The sequence below is a fragment of the Silurus meridionalis genome, chromosome 7, assembly GCF_014805685.1.
Source record: "Silurus meridionalis isolate SWU-2019-XX chromosome 7, ASM1480568v1, whole genome shotgun sequence".
In the NCBI taxonomy this organism is placed as follows: Eukaryota; Metazoa; Chordata; class Actinopteri; order Siluriformes; family Siluridae; genus Silurus; species Silurus meridionalis.
The window spans coordinates 5,107,565-5,120,661 of record NC_060890.1 but is presented as its reverse complement, the minus strand read 5'-3'; the positions used below and the strand labels follow the sequence as shown (position 1 = coordinate 5,120,661).

General features: G+C 36.7%; 2 protein-coding genes across 2 annotated transcripts; both read right to left on the bottom strand.

Annotated features, from left to right (window-relative positions):
• Positions 1-2,935: 2,935 nt before the first annotated feature.
• LOC124388813 (interferon a3-like) lies at positions 2,936-4,116 on the bottom strand. Its single transcript, XM_046853841.1, has 5 exons — positions 3,966-4,116; positions 3,706-3,777; positions 3,460-3,606; positions 3,175-3,252; positions 2,936-3,052 (listed from the first exon to the last, which is right to left on the bottom strand). Exons 1-5 carry the CDS (start codon positions 4,095-4,097, stop codon positions 2,936-2,938), a joined length of 546 nt encoding a protein of 181 aa, XP_046709797.1. The 5' UTR covers positions 4,098-4,116.
• A 2,930-nt stretch (positions 4,117-7,046) lies between these two features.
• On the bottom strand, positions 7,047-10,889 carry LOC124388812 (interferon a3-like). The gene is made up of 6 exons (XM_046853840.1): positions 10,739-10,889; positions 10,468-10,539; positions 10,220-10,366; positions 9,933-10,010; positions 9,690-9,810; positions 7,047-7,099 (listed from the first exon to the last, which is right to left on the bottom strand). Exons 1-6 carry the CDS (start codon positions 10,868-10,870, stop codon positions 7,047-7,049), a joined length of 603 nt encoding a protein of 200 aa, XP_046709796.1. The 5' UTR covers positions 10,871-10,889.
• Between the last annotated feature and the right edge of the window lie 2,208 nt (positions 10,890-13,097).

Here is a 13,097-nt window from a genome sequence, read left to right as displayed (position 1 = left end):
CGAAACACTTTGTACAAACTGCACAATACATTGTTTTCTTGCACCTTTAACTTTTCTTAAAATCATCAGTTAAGCCCTCAAAAGTATGTCAATGAGCATCTCTTTCCATCAGAATGAAAAGTCCCTTTATAAACTTCTTCTTCTTCTTCTTCTTCTTCTTCTTTCGACATCTCTACATCAAAACTCCCCTGTCCTCTACATCAAAATCATCAAAATGTTAAGTCATGTTGTCAGAATGATGATGCATTTTTCAGGATTTCTTGATATAAACTATGGTTTGGATCAGAGTCACTGAAAATGCAGGATATTTGACTTCTGTTTGGCTTCTATGACTTTCAGCAGCACAAAATTATTTATTTGATTGGATTTTTGATTTATGTTGATTGCAAGAGACCAAACAGGATTTACAATATTACTGTATTATACAAGTGTTTGTTTCTTAGTTGTTCATCCATTTTTCACTCTCCAACTGGAGGTTCACAGGATTCACCTTCGACCTGTTCTAGAGAACTGGTTGATTATTGGTCGATCTGATGCGGTTCACTAGCCTTCATTAGTGACATTCAAGATTCATCTGCACAATTCAGCAATTCAACACATTTACACAAAAAATATAAGTTTAATTTAAAATTTTAGATGACGGATGATGACAACTGGTTTAACCATTTTGCAGTCAACGACTTATGCAATGAATTGATGCCGATATGTTTTGAGGGTTGAGAACCATTCAGGTGAAACCAGCATAATTTATTTTGATTAAAATTATATAAACAACTGATAATGTCGGGAACAGCAGACACTTGTACACAATCAATTTAATGAATGTACTAAAGCATTCGCAATTCAATCAAAGTAACAAAGACGACACTATTCAGAAGTGATCCTAAATGGACAATGCAGTTGTAGAAATCTTCTTCTTCTTCTTCTTTCAGCTTCTCCCATTAGCGGACGCCACAGTGGATCATCTGTCTCCATACCCCCTGTCCTCCACATCTGCCTCTTTCACTCCAACTACCTGCATGTCTTTCCTCACCACATCCAAAAACCTCCTCCTTGATCTTCCTCTTTTCCTCCTTCCTGGTGGCTTCATCCTTAGCATTCTCCTACTGATATACCCCATGTTCCTCCTCTGAACATGTCCAAACCATCTCAATCTCGCCTCCCTTGCCTTCTCTCCAAAACGTCCTACATGCACTGTCCCTCTAATAAACTCATTTCTAATCCTGTCCATCGTCGTCACTCCCAACGAAAACCTCAACATCTTCAGCTCTGCTACCTCCAGCTCCACCTCCTGTCTTTTACTCAATGCCACTGACTCTAATCCAAACAACTTTCCCTTTCGCTCTTGCAGATACTCACAAATCACTCCTCTCCACCCACTCCACCCTGCCTGCACTCTTTTCTTCATTTCTCTAACACACTGTACATTACTTTGCACTGTTGACCCCTGGTACCTGAACTCCTCCACCTTTACCACCTCTTCTCCATTCAACCGCACCACTCCACAAATCACAATATCATCCGCAAACATCATAGTCCACGGAGAATTCTGTCTGACCTCATCCCTCAACCTGTCCATCACACTGCAAACAGGAAAGGGCTAAGAGCCGATCCTTGATGCAGTCCAACCTCTACCTTGAACCAGTCTGTCGTTCCTACTGCACACTTCGTTGCTGTCACACTGTCCTCATACATATCCTGCACCACCCTCACATACTTCTCTCACACACCTGACTTCCTCATACAATACCACAACTCCTCTCTTGGCACTCTGTCATACGCTTTCTCTAAATCCGCAAACACACAATGCAACTCCTTCTGACCTTCTCTACACTTCTCCATCAACATTCTCAAAGCAAATAAGGCATCTGTGGTGCTCTTCTTCGGCATGAAACCATACTGTTGCTCACAGATGGTCACCTCTTCTCTCAGCCTGGCTTCCACTACTCTTTCCCATAACTTCATGGTGTGACTGATCAACTTAATTCCCCTGTAGTTACTGGAGGTCTGCAAATCTCCCTTATTCTTAAAGTTGCATTCGTAGAAATGATTGTAGCAACAGAAAATAGTTTATAATGATGATGACGATGTCTATTAAGAAGTCTATTAGATTTTGCTCTACTGCCAGATGTATCATTATAAAATGCAATATTTACTGATACATGAATAAAATGTAACAGAGATTTTTGTGTTTCAAATGAATTTTTATTAAAACAATTAAACACAAACAATTTTATCACTTTTTTTGTGCACATTTTCAAGAATTGTATTTTTGTATCTCAGGTGCAGGAATATAAATCAATCTCTTAAAATAAATAAATGCACAAATACTTTAAAATCAACATTTACCAAAGTAAATAAAAAAGAATGCATAATCAAAATATTATGATTACTTTAAAATAAATTTGAACAAATCATTAAATAAATAGTAAAATTGAACTTCATTTAAAAGTTAAAATTGTGCTAGAATTAAAATTTCCCCTGCTATTGTCACTAGCAGGGGAAGTGTCACAATATTTATATCACTTTTTAAAAGTTTTCAAGAATTGCATTTTTGTATATCAGATGCAGGAATATAAATAAATCTATAAATAAATACACAAATATATTAAAAGCAACAGTCAAAAGTAAATAAAAAACTAAAGCATTATCACAGATTTATAACTTAACAGACTCTAAAAATATTCTTAAATAAATAAATAAAACAATTGAATAAACATCATGTAACAGTTGAAATTGTGAACTAAAACACACATTTAATTCACTACTATGATTTTGAACAAAAGCAACACTAAATGATTCAACAATTGAACTCCTTTGAGTGCATTTTGATCCAAAGTGATCGACAAGTGCAGGAAAATCCAATTCAAGCAAAATCTAAGCAGTTTCTGATTTTGAGTCTTTCAAAACAGCCAGCAGCTTTTCTCTACGGTCATCACTGGACAACTTTAACTGATTGCTGAGTCCCAGAGACAGCGGGGAAAAAGTCGAATATTCCAAAGAGTTGAAGCAGCTCTTTTCTGATCGTCTCCCAGGCCTCATTCTTCTCCTGCTGTAAAATTAAAATCCCAATATTTTAGCATGTCTGCCATATCGAGGATCAACACAACATGAAACATCTTTCTGCTTCTGTCAGCATGTGTGTGAAGAAGGGATGTGGAGATGATTGCTGACCTTGTTGTTCTTGCTGAGATCTCGTAGTCGTTTGAAGTATAAGGGCAATCTTTTGCTCTTTTTCATCCTGTGCTCGAGCTGTTAAAAAATCCAGGGTTTTAGAAAAAATACATCAGAGTCAAAAGCATCGTATCACACAGATTCAGTTTTAGGAGGAAAAAAAATAATTTAACTGATTTGAACTGAATTTTGATTCTATGTGTGTATTATGAGTTACAAGCCAAACCATTTATTTCACACCCGATGGATAGATTTTAATTAATCACTGAGAAAAACAGCACTCACACATGAGCGTAGTCCGTTAGCCTGCAGATCCAGCATATGTAAGAAAGTGTCCAGTTTGTCCTCGTTCCAGGAGACAGACTCGGACTCTTCCAATAAACGAGAGACTTCGTCCAGAGTCTGAACTATGAACCAGATCTGTTTCTCTGGCTGATGAAAAAAAGGAGGGAGATGAAGATGAAGGAAAAGTACATACAGTATTACAGGAGCAGAACAACAATTTCTGTGTGTGAACAGCGTCATTAATACCTGAGAATAGCTGTGGTTCAAGAACCAGTGATGCCAGTTATCCGGGATGGAGCTAACGCTATTTTCCTCTCCCTGTAGAAACAAAACCACAAAAGAGTCCAATGTTACTCCACATTTTACACAAATACCGTGCATTGATGTAGCAGCCAACAAAATATCCACCTGATAGATAGATAGATAGATAGATAGATAGATAGATAGATAGATAGATAGATAGATAGATAGATAGATAGATAGATAGATAGATAGATAGATCTCACCATTTCTCTGAGCAGTGTTAAACTGGTTTCGTGGTGCTGCTGGAATTTAAGACTGATCCATCGGCAGTTTAATCCTGAGCTCAAACTGCACAGACTCAAGATGAGCCAAAGCTGCACCAAACCTAGAGACATTGTATTTCCCGTTTACACACTTTACTTTCCTGTACTGTGAAGTGTTCTACACTTTACTCTCTCCATCTTGTGCTCTGTTAAAACTCTGATTTATAGAGAACAAGTGGAAAGTGACAATGCACACAATGGAAAGGGAATCTGATGAAGCAAATTTTTGGCTCGTCACTTTCTGGTTAATAAAACAAATACCACTGTAACTATGCAGTACTGCATACCTGAGGTGTGTGTGTGTGTGTGTGTGTGTGTGTGTGTGTGTGTGTGTGATGTATATAGTTTTGTAAATATGAGAATTTATAATTTCAGGTTTTTTCTTTACTAATGAATTTTATTGTCTAAAATATAACTAGTGTTCATTTGTTTATTTATTTATTTGCGTGTTATTTTCTAAACGCAAATTGCTGATGATGAAATTGTGGGCGTGTCCAAGTCGGAGTACGTCATAAGGAATGCACCCTTCCTTACTAAGCAGTGTTTGAAAGCAGTGTGATGCCTTGTTCTGCGTCCTACTTTTCCATACTATTTAGTACAGTAGGATGCAGTCACCTTTTTTACCTGTGTGTGTGATTCCCCCCGGAGCTCGGAGGAAAATGAAAAGTTGTGCTGAAACAGAAACAGAAAGCTGGTGTGAAACCCCACAGAACTGATGATGATGATGATGATGATGATGATGGACACTAAAGTGGTTTGCAGTTTATTAGTGAAGGTAAACGCTGAAACCGGAAGCAAGTCGGCAAGGTGAAGTTCTCATTAGATCATGAACCCGCTTTTGGAGTTCTGTTTGACATGGAATCAAATCTTTCCAGCTCTTTTCTAGATTTATTTCCTTTTCTAGAATCAATTATTTTTGTGTTGTATTTGATGTATGGTTTGGATCATTGTCCTGCTGGAAGATCCAGACATTTGAAACTTTCTGCTAGAGACTCTCAGGTGTTCATTTCATATCTGTTAATCATTAATAGAGTCCTGTATCATTAAAGAGCCTCCACCATATTGAATTATCAACATTTAGACCATTTTTTTAATTTGTCAAATAAATAAATAAAATGTCCATTTTATTATTAATTCATATTATTTGTCAAATGGTCTGAGTGATATTCTTATTTCAGAATATTATGATTAAAATCCTTTACATGAAGCATATTAAACAAGGTTTTCCTGATGTATCTGTTTCTACATGTTTTAAATGCGATGTGAAATTCTCATGTGCATATTTCAGTTTTTGAAAGTTTTGGAATGTGATTAAACCCCAAATTTATAGTTTCTGAACACGTACAGTTTTCTCAGTTATAAGCAAAATAAAATCCACAGTTCTGTCTTTGGGTGGAAGTGGTGAAGCAAATTTCACCAGAAATGCACTGAATGTCAGGAAACAATTTTCTCACAGGAAAAGCTGCTCAACACGAATATTGTCGTTATCAAACTTTTGAATGATGTTGTTTTGATGTATATTACATTTTCACATTTTTCCTAATTATTAAAAGAGCCAGAGGAAAGAAAAGGTTTTTTTTTGCATATTAATGAAAGTTACACAGTTTTAATAAACAAGTGAAACACTGACGACAGTGTTATTAAAAAATAAATAATTGTGACAGTGTTTGTAATGATCTTAAATGTTGAGGGATAAATCAAGTCAAGTTTATTTCTATAGCGCTTTTCACAACAGACATTGTCTCAAAGCAGCTTTACAGAAATCAACAGTCAAGGTGAATGGTGTGCATTTATCCCTGATAAACAAGCCTTGGCTACTGTGGCAAGGAAAAACTCCCGTAGAGGTTATGAGGAAGAAACCTTGAGAGGAACTAGACTCAAAAGGGGAACCCATCCTCATTTGGGTGATATCAAGAGTTTGAACATAAATTTTTTTAACAATACAGAACACTGGAGAGTGAGAACTAACATGAGCGCTGGAGTATAAGATTATAAGTAAATGTTCTTTCTACAGTCTTTGGTATAAAAGTAGGAGCTACTGAGGTCAACATTTGTGATCACCACAGATCCAGCATCAGCTTCTCCATGCCAGAGCCTTTAAACACTCCAGGAGGTCCAATGTCAAAACTCCACACATGTAGTGGGATCCAATTGGCACTGGTACGTCTCTAGATGGTTCAGGATGTTTGCGATTTCGGCATCTACTTCTTTAAAGTCCATAATCTTTACTAGGTGGGACGTGACTGGATCTGGCCAAACCTCAGGAAGCCTCGGGATGGGGAGAGAAAGAAAAGCAGTGGAGAGCAATTAGCGTAGCTGCTGTTCATGATATTAACAGCACAAGTTGATAATGTGCATGTGATCAGATGTTCTGGAGCACAAGGTTATGATGTGAGACGTATGTTATGTGTAGACTTTGCTAAAAAGATATGTTTTTAATCTGCACTTAAACTGGGTGAGTGTGTCTGAGCCCCGAACACTGTCAGGAAGACTATTCCAAAGTTTGGGAGCTAAATGTGAAAATGCTCTACCACCTTTAGTGGACTTTGCTATTCTAGGAACTACTAGAAGCCCAGAGTTTTGAGATCTCAGGGAGCGTGACTGATTGTAGCGTGTTATAAGACTGGAGAGATACATGGGAGCCAAACCATTTAGTGCTTTATAAGTGTGTAAGAAAAAATGATGAGGACAACGAAGATCGTAATGAAGAAGTTTATAACAGCGTAGCAGTGACAAAATACCTGAAGCACTTTGGGTTCAACGGAGTCAGAAAGAACCCAGAGCAAACTCTGCCCAGATATTTTATATTGTTCTTCCCTTTGAAGTATAGACCGGAGTTATCCTTTAAATGTAAATTAGATATAGGACATGTGTGAGGAAACAAAGAGTGGGGGATACCATTCTCGGGGAGGTCAGCAGGTGGTAATCACTGGTATTCACACGTTTGCTGGCGCTGGCCCCCCCAGCAGGTCAGGAAGGGGTATTGTTTAAATGATAATCATGGTCTCAGATACCTTTTGGTTAGAGATGGTCCTTGATGGCTTGCTGCTTCTCCCAGACAGATTCAATCAAGACTATGATTAGGATTGATACAACTGAAATTCTATTTCAAACTATATTAAATACTTTTGTGAAATTGAAGCCGTTTTGCAGATGAGCTTACTTTGATATAGCGTAGGATGGAATCTGGATTGAGGCAGTCTGTAATTCTTACAAGTGAGTAGCAGTAGTTTGTAGTCTATTCGAAACTTAACAGGAAGCCATTGTAGAGACGATAAGATTGGGGTTATGTGATCATATTTTCTTGACCTAGTAAGAACTCTTGCTGCCGCATTCTGAACTAACTGAAGCTTGTTTATTAATGACGCAGGACATCCACCTAGTAATGCATTACAATAGTCTATTCTGGAGGTCATGAACGCATGGATGAGCTTCTCTGCATCGGATATAGACAACATATTTCTTATCTTATAAATATTTCTAAGGTGAAAGAAGGCTGTTTTTGTAACTTGGTTGATATGATTTTTAAAAGACAAGTTGCTGTCTAAAATAACTCCCAGGTCTTTTACTGTTGAACTAGTAGTAACAGAACATCCGTCTTAATGCAGGTTGAGATGCTGGAGCTTCTGTATACTAGTTTTTGGGCCGATGAGCAAAATCTCCGTCTTATCAGAATTTAAAAGTAGAAAGTTATGGGTCATCCAATCTCTTATTTCCTTAACACACTCAGTTATCCGAGTTAATTGAGCTGTATCACCTGGTTTAGATGAGATATATAGTTGGGTATCATCAGCATAACAATGGAAGCTAATACCATGCATTATAATAATATTTCCTAAGGGATGCATGCATATTGTGAAGAGCAGGGGTCCTAGAACTGAACCCTGTGGCACGCCATAGTTCACTAGCATTAGCCTGGATAGCTCTCTATTTAAATCTACGAAATGGTAACGATTGGACAGGTAGGATTTAAACCAGCTTAATGCCTGTCCCTGAATGCCGATGTAATTCTGTAAGCGATCTAGGAGAAGATCATGATCTATAGTGTCGAACGCAGCACTAAGATCTAGTAAAACTAACAGCGAGATGAAGCCTTGGTCTGAAGCTAAAAACAGGTCATTAGTAATTTTAACTAGGGCAGTTTTTGTGCTATGATGAGGCCTAAAACCTGACTGAAACTCTTCAAAGATATTGTTCTCTTACAAGTGGGAACATAACTGGGCAGCGACAATCTTTTTTAAAATCTTAGACATAAATGGCAGATTTGAAATTGGTCTGTAATTCGATAGCGTGTTTGGATCCAGATTGGGTTTTTTAATGAGGGGCTTAATAACTGCTAACTTGAGGGATTTAGGAACATGACCTAAAGATAGTGAGGAGTTAATAATATTCAGAAGAGGCTCACCAGCTGTATATAACACTTCCTTTAGTAGATTTGTTGGAATCAGACCTAAGTGACATGTTGATTTAGCTTTGATAATAACATCATACAGCTCCTCCTGTCCTATACATGTAAAACAGTGGAGTTGTGGAGTTGAAGGTAACACTGTGTCAGGAGATGGTCTCAGAGGTTGAACTGCCACAATTGTTTTTCTAATGTTATCTATTTTTTCAGTGAAGAAAGAACTGGCCATTGCAGGGACCAATGGTTTTGTGCTTTGTGCTACCATAGATAGTGCTACTGTCACATGATTGGCTAAATGGATAATTGAATAAAAGAGTAGGCATGCAAGTGTTGCTATTATCATGACTGGTGAGTGTACAGTATATCCTTTTAATCAATATTATATTTACAAATGGTCCAAAATGGCCAGTGGTGTCATGGAAATTTTTGTACTCCCAATTTATCATTATAAAATGCAGCATTTACTGATACATGAATAAAATGTAACAGGGATTTTGGTGTTTTATATGAGTTTTTATTGTCAACAGCAGGGGAAGTGTCACAACATTATATCACTTTTTTTTTTACACAATTTCAAGAATTGTATTTTTGTATCTCAGGTGCAGGAATATAAATAAATCTCTTAAAATAAATAAATGCACAAATACTTTAAAATCAACAATCAAAAGTAAATAAAAAATGAACGCATAATCAAAATATTATGATACCTTTAAAATAAATTTAAAAAATCATTAAATAAATAGTAAAAGTAAACCATGTAAAAGGCAAAATTGTGCTAGAATTAAAAATTCTATTGACACTAGCAGGGGAAGTGTCACAATATTTATATCACGTCTTTTACACATTTTCAAGAATTGCATTTTTGTATATCAGGTGCAGGAATATAAATAAATCTATAAATAAATACACAAATATATTAAAAGCAACAGTCAAAAGTAAATAAATATCTAAAGCATAATCACAGATTTATAATTTAACAGACTATAAAAATATCCTTAAATAAATAAATAAATAAATAAGACAATTGAATAAATAACAATAGTAAACATCATGTAACAGTTAAAATTGTGATCTAAAACACACATTTAATTCACTACTATGATTTTGAACAAAAGCAACACTAAATGATTCAACAATTGAACTCCTTTGAGTGCATTTTGATCCAAAGTGATCGACAAGTGCAGGAAAATCCAATTCAAGCAAAAGCTGAGCAGTTTCTGATTTTAAATCTTTCAAAACAGCCAGCAGCTTTTCTCTACGGTCATCACTGGACAACTTTAACTGATTGCTGAGTCCCAGAGACAGCGGGAAAAAGTCGAATATTCCAAAGAGTTGAAGCAGCTCTTTTCTGATCGTCTCCCAGGCCTCATTCTTCTCCTGCTGTAAAATTAAAATCCCAATATTTTAGCATGTCTGCCATATCGAGGATCAACACAACATTTAACATCTTTCTGCTTCTGTCAGCATGTGTGTGAAGAAGGGATGTGGAGATGATTGCTGACCTTGTTGTTCTTGCTGAGATCTCGTAGTCGTTTGAAGTATAAGGGCAATCTTTTGCTCTTTTTCATCCTGTGCTCGAGCTGTTAAAAAATCCAGGGTTTTAGAAAAAATACATCAGATTCAAAAGCATCGTGTATCACACAGATTCAGTTTTAGGAGGAAAAAAAATAATTTAACTGATTTGAACTGAATTTTGATTCTATGTGTGTATTATGAGCTACAAGCCAAACCATTTATTTCACACTCGATGGATAGATTTTAATTAATCACTGAGAAAAACAGCACTCACACATGAGCGTAGTCCGTTAGCCTGCAGATCCAGCATATGTAAGAAAGTGTCCAGTTTGTCCTCGTTCCAGGAGACAGACTCGGACTCTTCCAATAAACGAGAGACTTCGTCCAGAGTCTGAACTATGAACCAGATCTGTTTCTCTGGCTGATGGAAAAAAAAGGAGGGAGATGAAAATGAAGGAAAAGTACATACAGTATTACAGGAGCAGAACAACAATTTCTGTGTGTGAACAGCGTCATTAATACCTGAGAATAGCTGTGGTTCAAGAACCAGTGATGCCAGTTATCCGGGATGGAGCTAACGCTATTTTCCTCTCCCTGTAGAAACAAAACCACAAAAGAGTCCAATGTTACTCCACATTTTACACAAATACCGTGCATTGATGTAGCAGCCAACAAAATATCCACCTGATGATAGATAGATAGATAGATAGATAGATAGATAGATAGATAGATAGATAGATAGATAGATAGATAGATAGATAGATAGATAGATAGATAGATAGATAGATCTCACCATTTCTCTGAGCAGTGTTAAACTGGTTTCGTGGTGCTGCTGGAATTTAAGACTGATCCATCGGCAGTTTAATCCTGAGCTCAAACTGCACAGACTCAAGATGAGCCAAAGCTGCACCAAACCTAGAGACATTGTATTTCCCGTTTACACACTTTACTTTCCTGTACTGTGAAGTGTTCTACACTTTACTCTCTCCATCTTGTGCTCTGTTAAAACTCTGATTTATAGAGAACAAGTGGAAAGTGACAATGCACACAATGGAAAGGGAATCTGATGAAGCAAATTTTTGGCTCGTCACTTTCTGGTTAATAAAACCAAATACCACTGTAACTATGCAGTACTGCATACCTGAGGGTGTGTGTGTGTGTGTGTGTGTGTGTGTGTGTGTGTGTGTGATGTATATAGTTTTGTAAATATGAGAATTTATAATTTCAGGTTTTTTCTTTACTAATGAATTTTATTGTCTAAAATATAACTAGTGTTCATTTGTTTATTTATTTATTTGCGTGTTATTTTCTAAACGCAAATTGCTGATGATGAAATTGTGGGCGTGTCCAAGTCGGAGTACGTCATAAGGAATGCACCCTTCCTTACTAAGCAGTGTTTGAAAGCAGTGTGATGCCTTGTTCTGCGTCCTACTTTTCCATACTATTTAGTACAGTAGGATGCAGTCACCTTTTTTACCTGTGTGTGTGATTCCCCCCGGAGCTCGGAGGAAAATGAAAAGTTGTGCTGAAACAGAAACAGAAAGCTGGTGTGAAACCCCACAGAAATCATGATGATGATGATGATGATGATGATGATGGACACTAAAGTGGTTTGCAGTTTATTAGTGAAGGTAAACGCTGAAACCGGAAGCAAGTCGGCAAGGTGAAGTTCTCATTAGATCATGAACCCGCTTTTGGAGTTCTGTTTGACATGGAATCAAATCTTTCCAGCTCTTTTCTAGATTTATTACCTTTTCTAGAATCAATTATTTTGTGTTGTATTTGATGTATGGTTTGGATCATTGTCCTGCTGGAAGATCCAGACATTTGAAATTTTCTGCTAGAGACTCTCAGGTGTTCATTTCATATCTGTTAATCATTAATAGAGTCCTGTATCATTAAAGAGCCTCCACCATATTGAATTATCAACATTTAGACCATTTTTTAAATTTGTCAAATAAATAAATAAATAAAATGTCCATTTTATTATTAATTTATAATGTTTGTCAAATGGTCTGAGTGATATTCTTATTTCAGAATATTATGATTAAAATCCTTTACATGAAGCATATTAAACAAGGTTTTCCTGATGTATCTGTTTCTACATGTTTTAAATGCAATGTGAAATTCTCATGTGCATATTTCAGTTTTTGAAAGTTTTGGAATGTGATAAAACCCCAAATTTATAGTTTCTGAACACGTACAGTTTTCTCAGTTATAAGCAAAATAAAAACCACAGTTCTGTCTTTGGGTGGAAGTGGTGAAGCAAATTTCACCAGAAATGCACTGAATGTCAGGAAACAATTTTCTCACAGGAAAAGCTGCTCAACACGAATATTGTCGTTATGAAACCTTTAAAGGATGTTGTTTTGATGTATATTTAATTTTCACACTTCTATGCCGAGGGATAGGGCTGCCCTTCATATGCTAACAGAGGATATTGGATTGATTGATATTTGGCGCCTGGTCAATCCAACAGAAAGAGAATATACTTTCTATTCTCATTGCCATTAATCTCACTTTAGGATAGATTTCTTTCTTACTTTCAGATTCTATCACTGATCGGGTAGTAAACTGTAAAAGTGGAGCAATAGTATTGTCGGATCATGCAACTGTGGAATTGGATATAGCCCTAAAAACAGAAACGGGTAGAAAGGGAAGATGGCGATTGAATACTGCATTATTACAAGACGAGTTTGGCACATTGTTGGCTGATGATCTGACCTCCTTTTTTGAATTGAATGTGGGAAGGTTGGCACTCATAGGTTGGCATCTGTATGGGAGGCCTCAAAGGCATACATTAGAGGGAAACTGATTGCACAGGCAGCTAGAAAGAAGAAGCAGGAAAGAGCGGACATGCTCCTGTCCAGACAACTAAAACAATAAAATGCTGCTAACATTATTCCAGCAATTAAGAAAGGAGATACTATGGTATCATTGATGAAAGAAATAAATGATTTCTTTCATAAGTTTTATAAACATTTATATATGTCTTCAGGTGGTGTAGATGGAGAAAAACTAAAACAGATTTTTTCTAATATAGAGTTACCTAAGTTAGATACATTGCAATCTCTTGACCTTTCTATTACAGAAGAGGAGGTCAAAGCTGCAATCACCTCTATGAAATCTGGTAAGTCGGCAGGGGCGGACAG

What these genes read in the sequence shown, in the direction of transcription:
- LOC124388813 (XM_046853841.1), bottom strand. Translation starts at nt 4,097, where the DNA reads ATGTCTCTAGGTTTGGTGCAGCTTTGGCTCATCTTGAGTCTGTGCAGT. An exon ending in TGAACCACAGCTATTCTCAG is followed by an intron (nt 3,607 to 3,705) that starts GTATTAATGACG and finishes TTTTTTCATCAG; the next exon opens with CCAGAGAAACAGATCTGGTT. An exon ending in ATCTCAGCAAGAACAACAAG is followed by an intron (nt 3,053 to 3,174) that starts GTCAGCAATCAT and finishes TTAATTTTACAG; the next exon opens with CAGGAGAAGAATGAGGCCTG.
- LOC124388812 (XM_046853840.1), bottom strand. Translation starts at nt 10,870, where the DNA reads ATGTCTCTAGGTTTGGTGCAGCTTTGGCTCATCTTGAGTCTGTGCAGT. An exon ending in TGAACCACAGCTATTCTCAG is followed by an intron (nt 10,367 to 10,467) that starts GTATTAATGACG and finishes TTTTTCCATCAG; the next exon opens with CCAGAGAAACAGATCTGGTT. An exon ending in ATCTCAGCAAGAACAACAAG is followed by an intron (nt 9,811 to 9,932) that starts GTCAGCAATCAT and finishes TTAATTTTACAG; the next exon opens with CAGGAGAAGAATGAGGCCTG.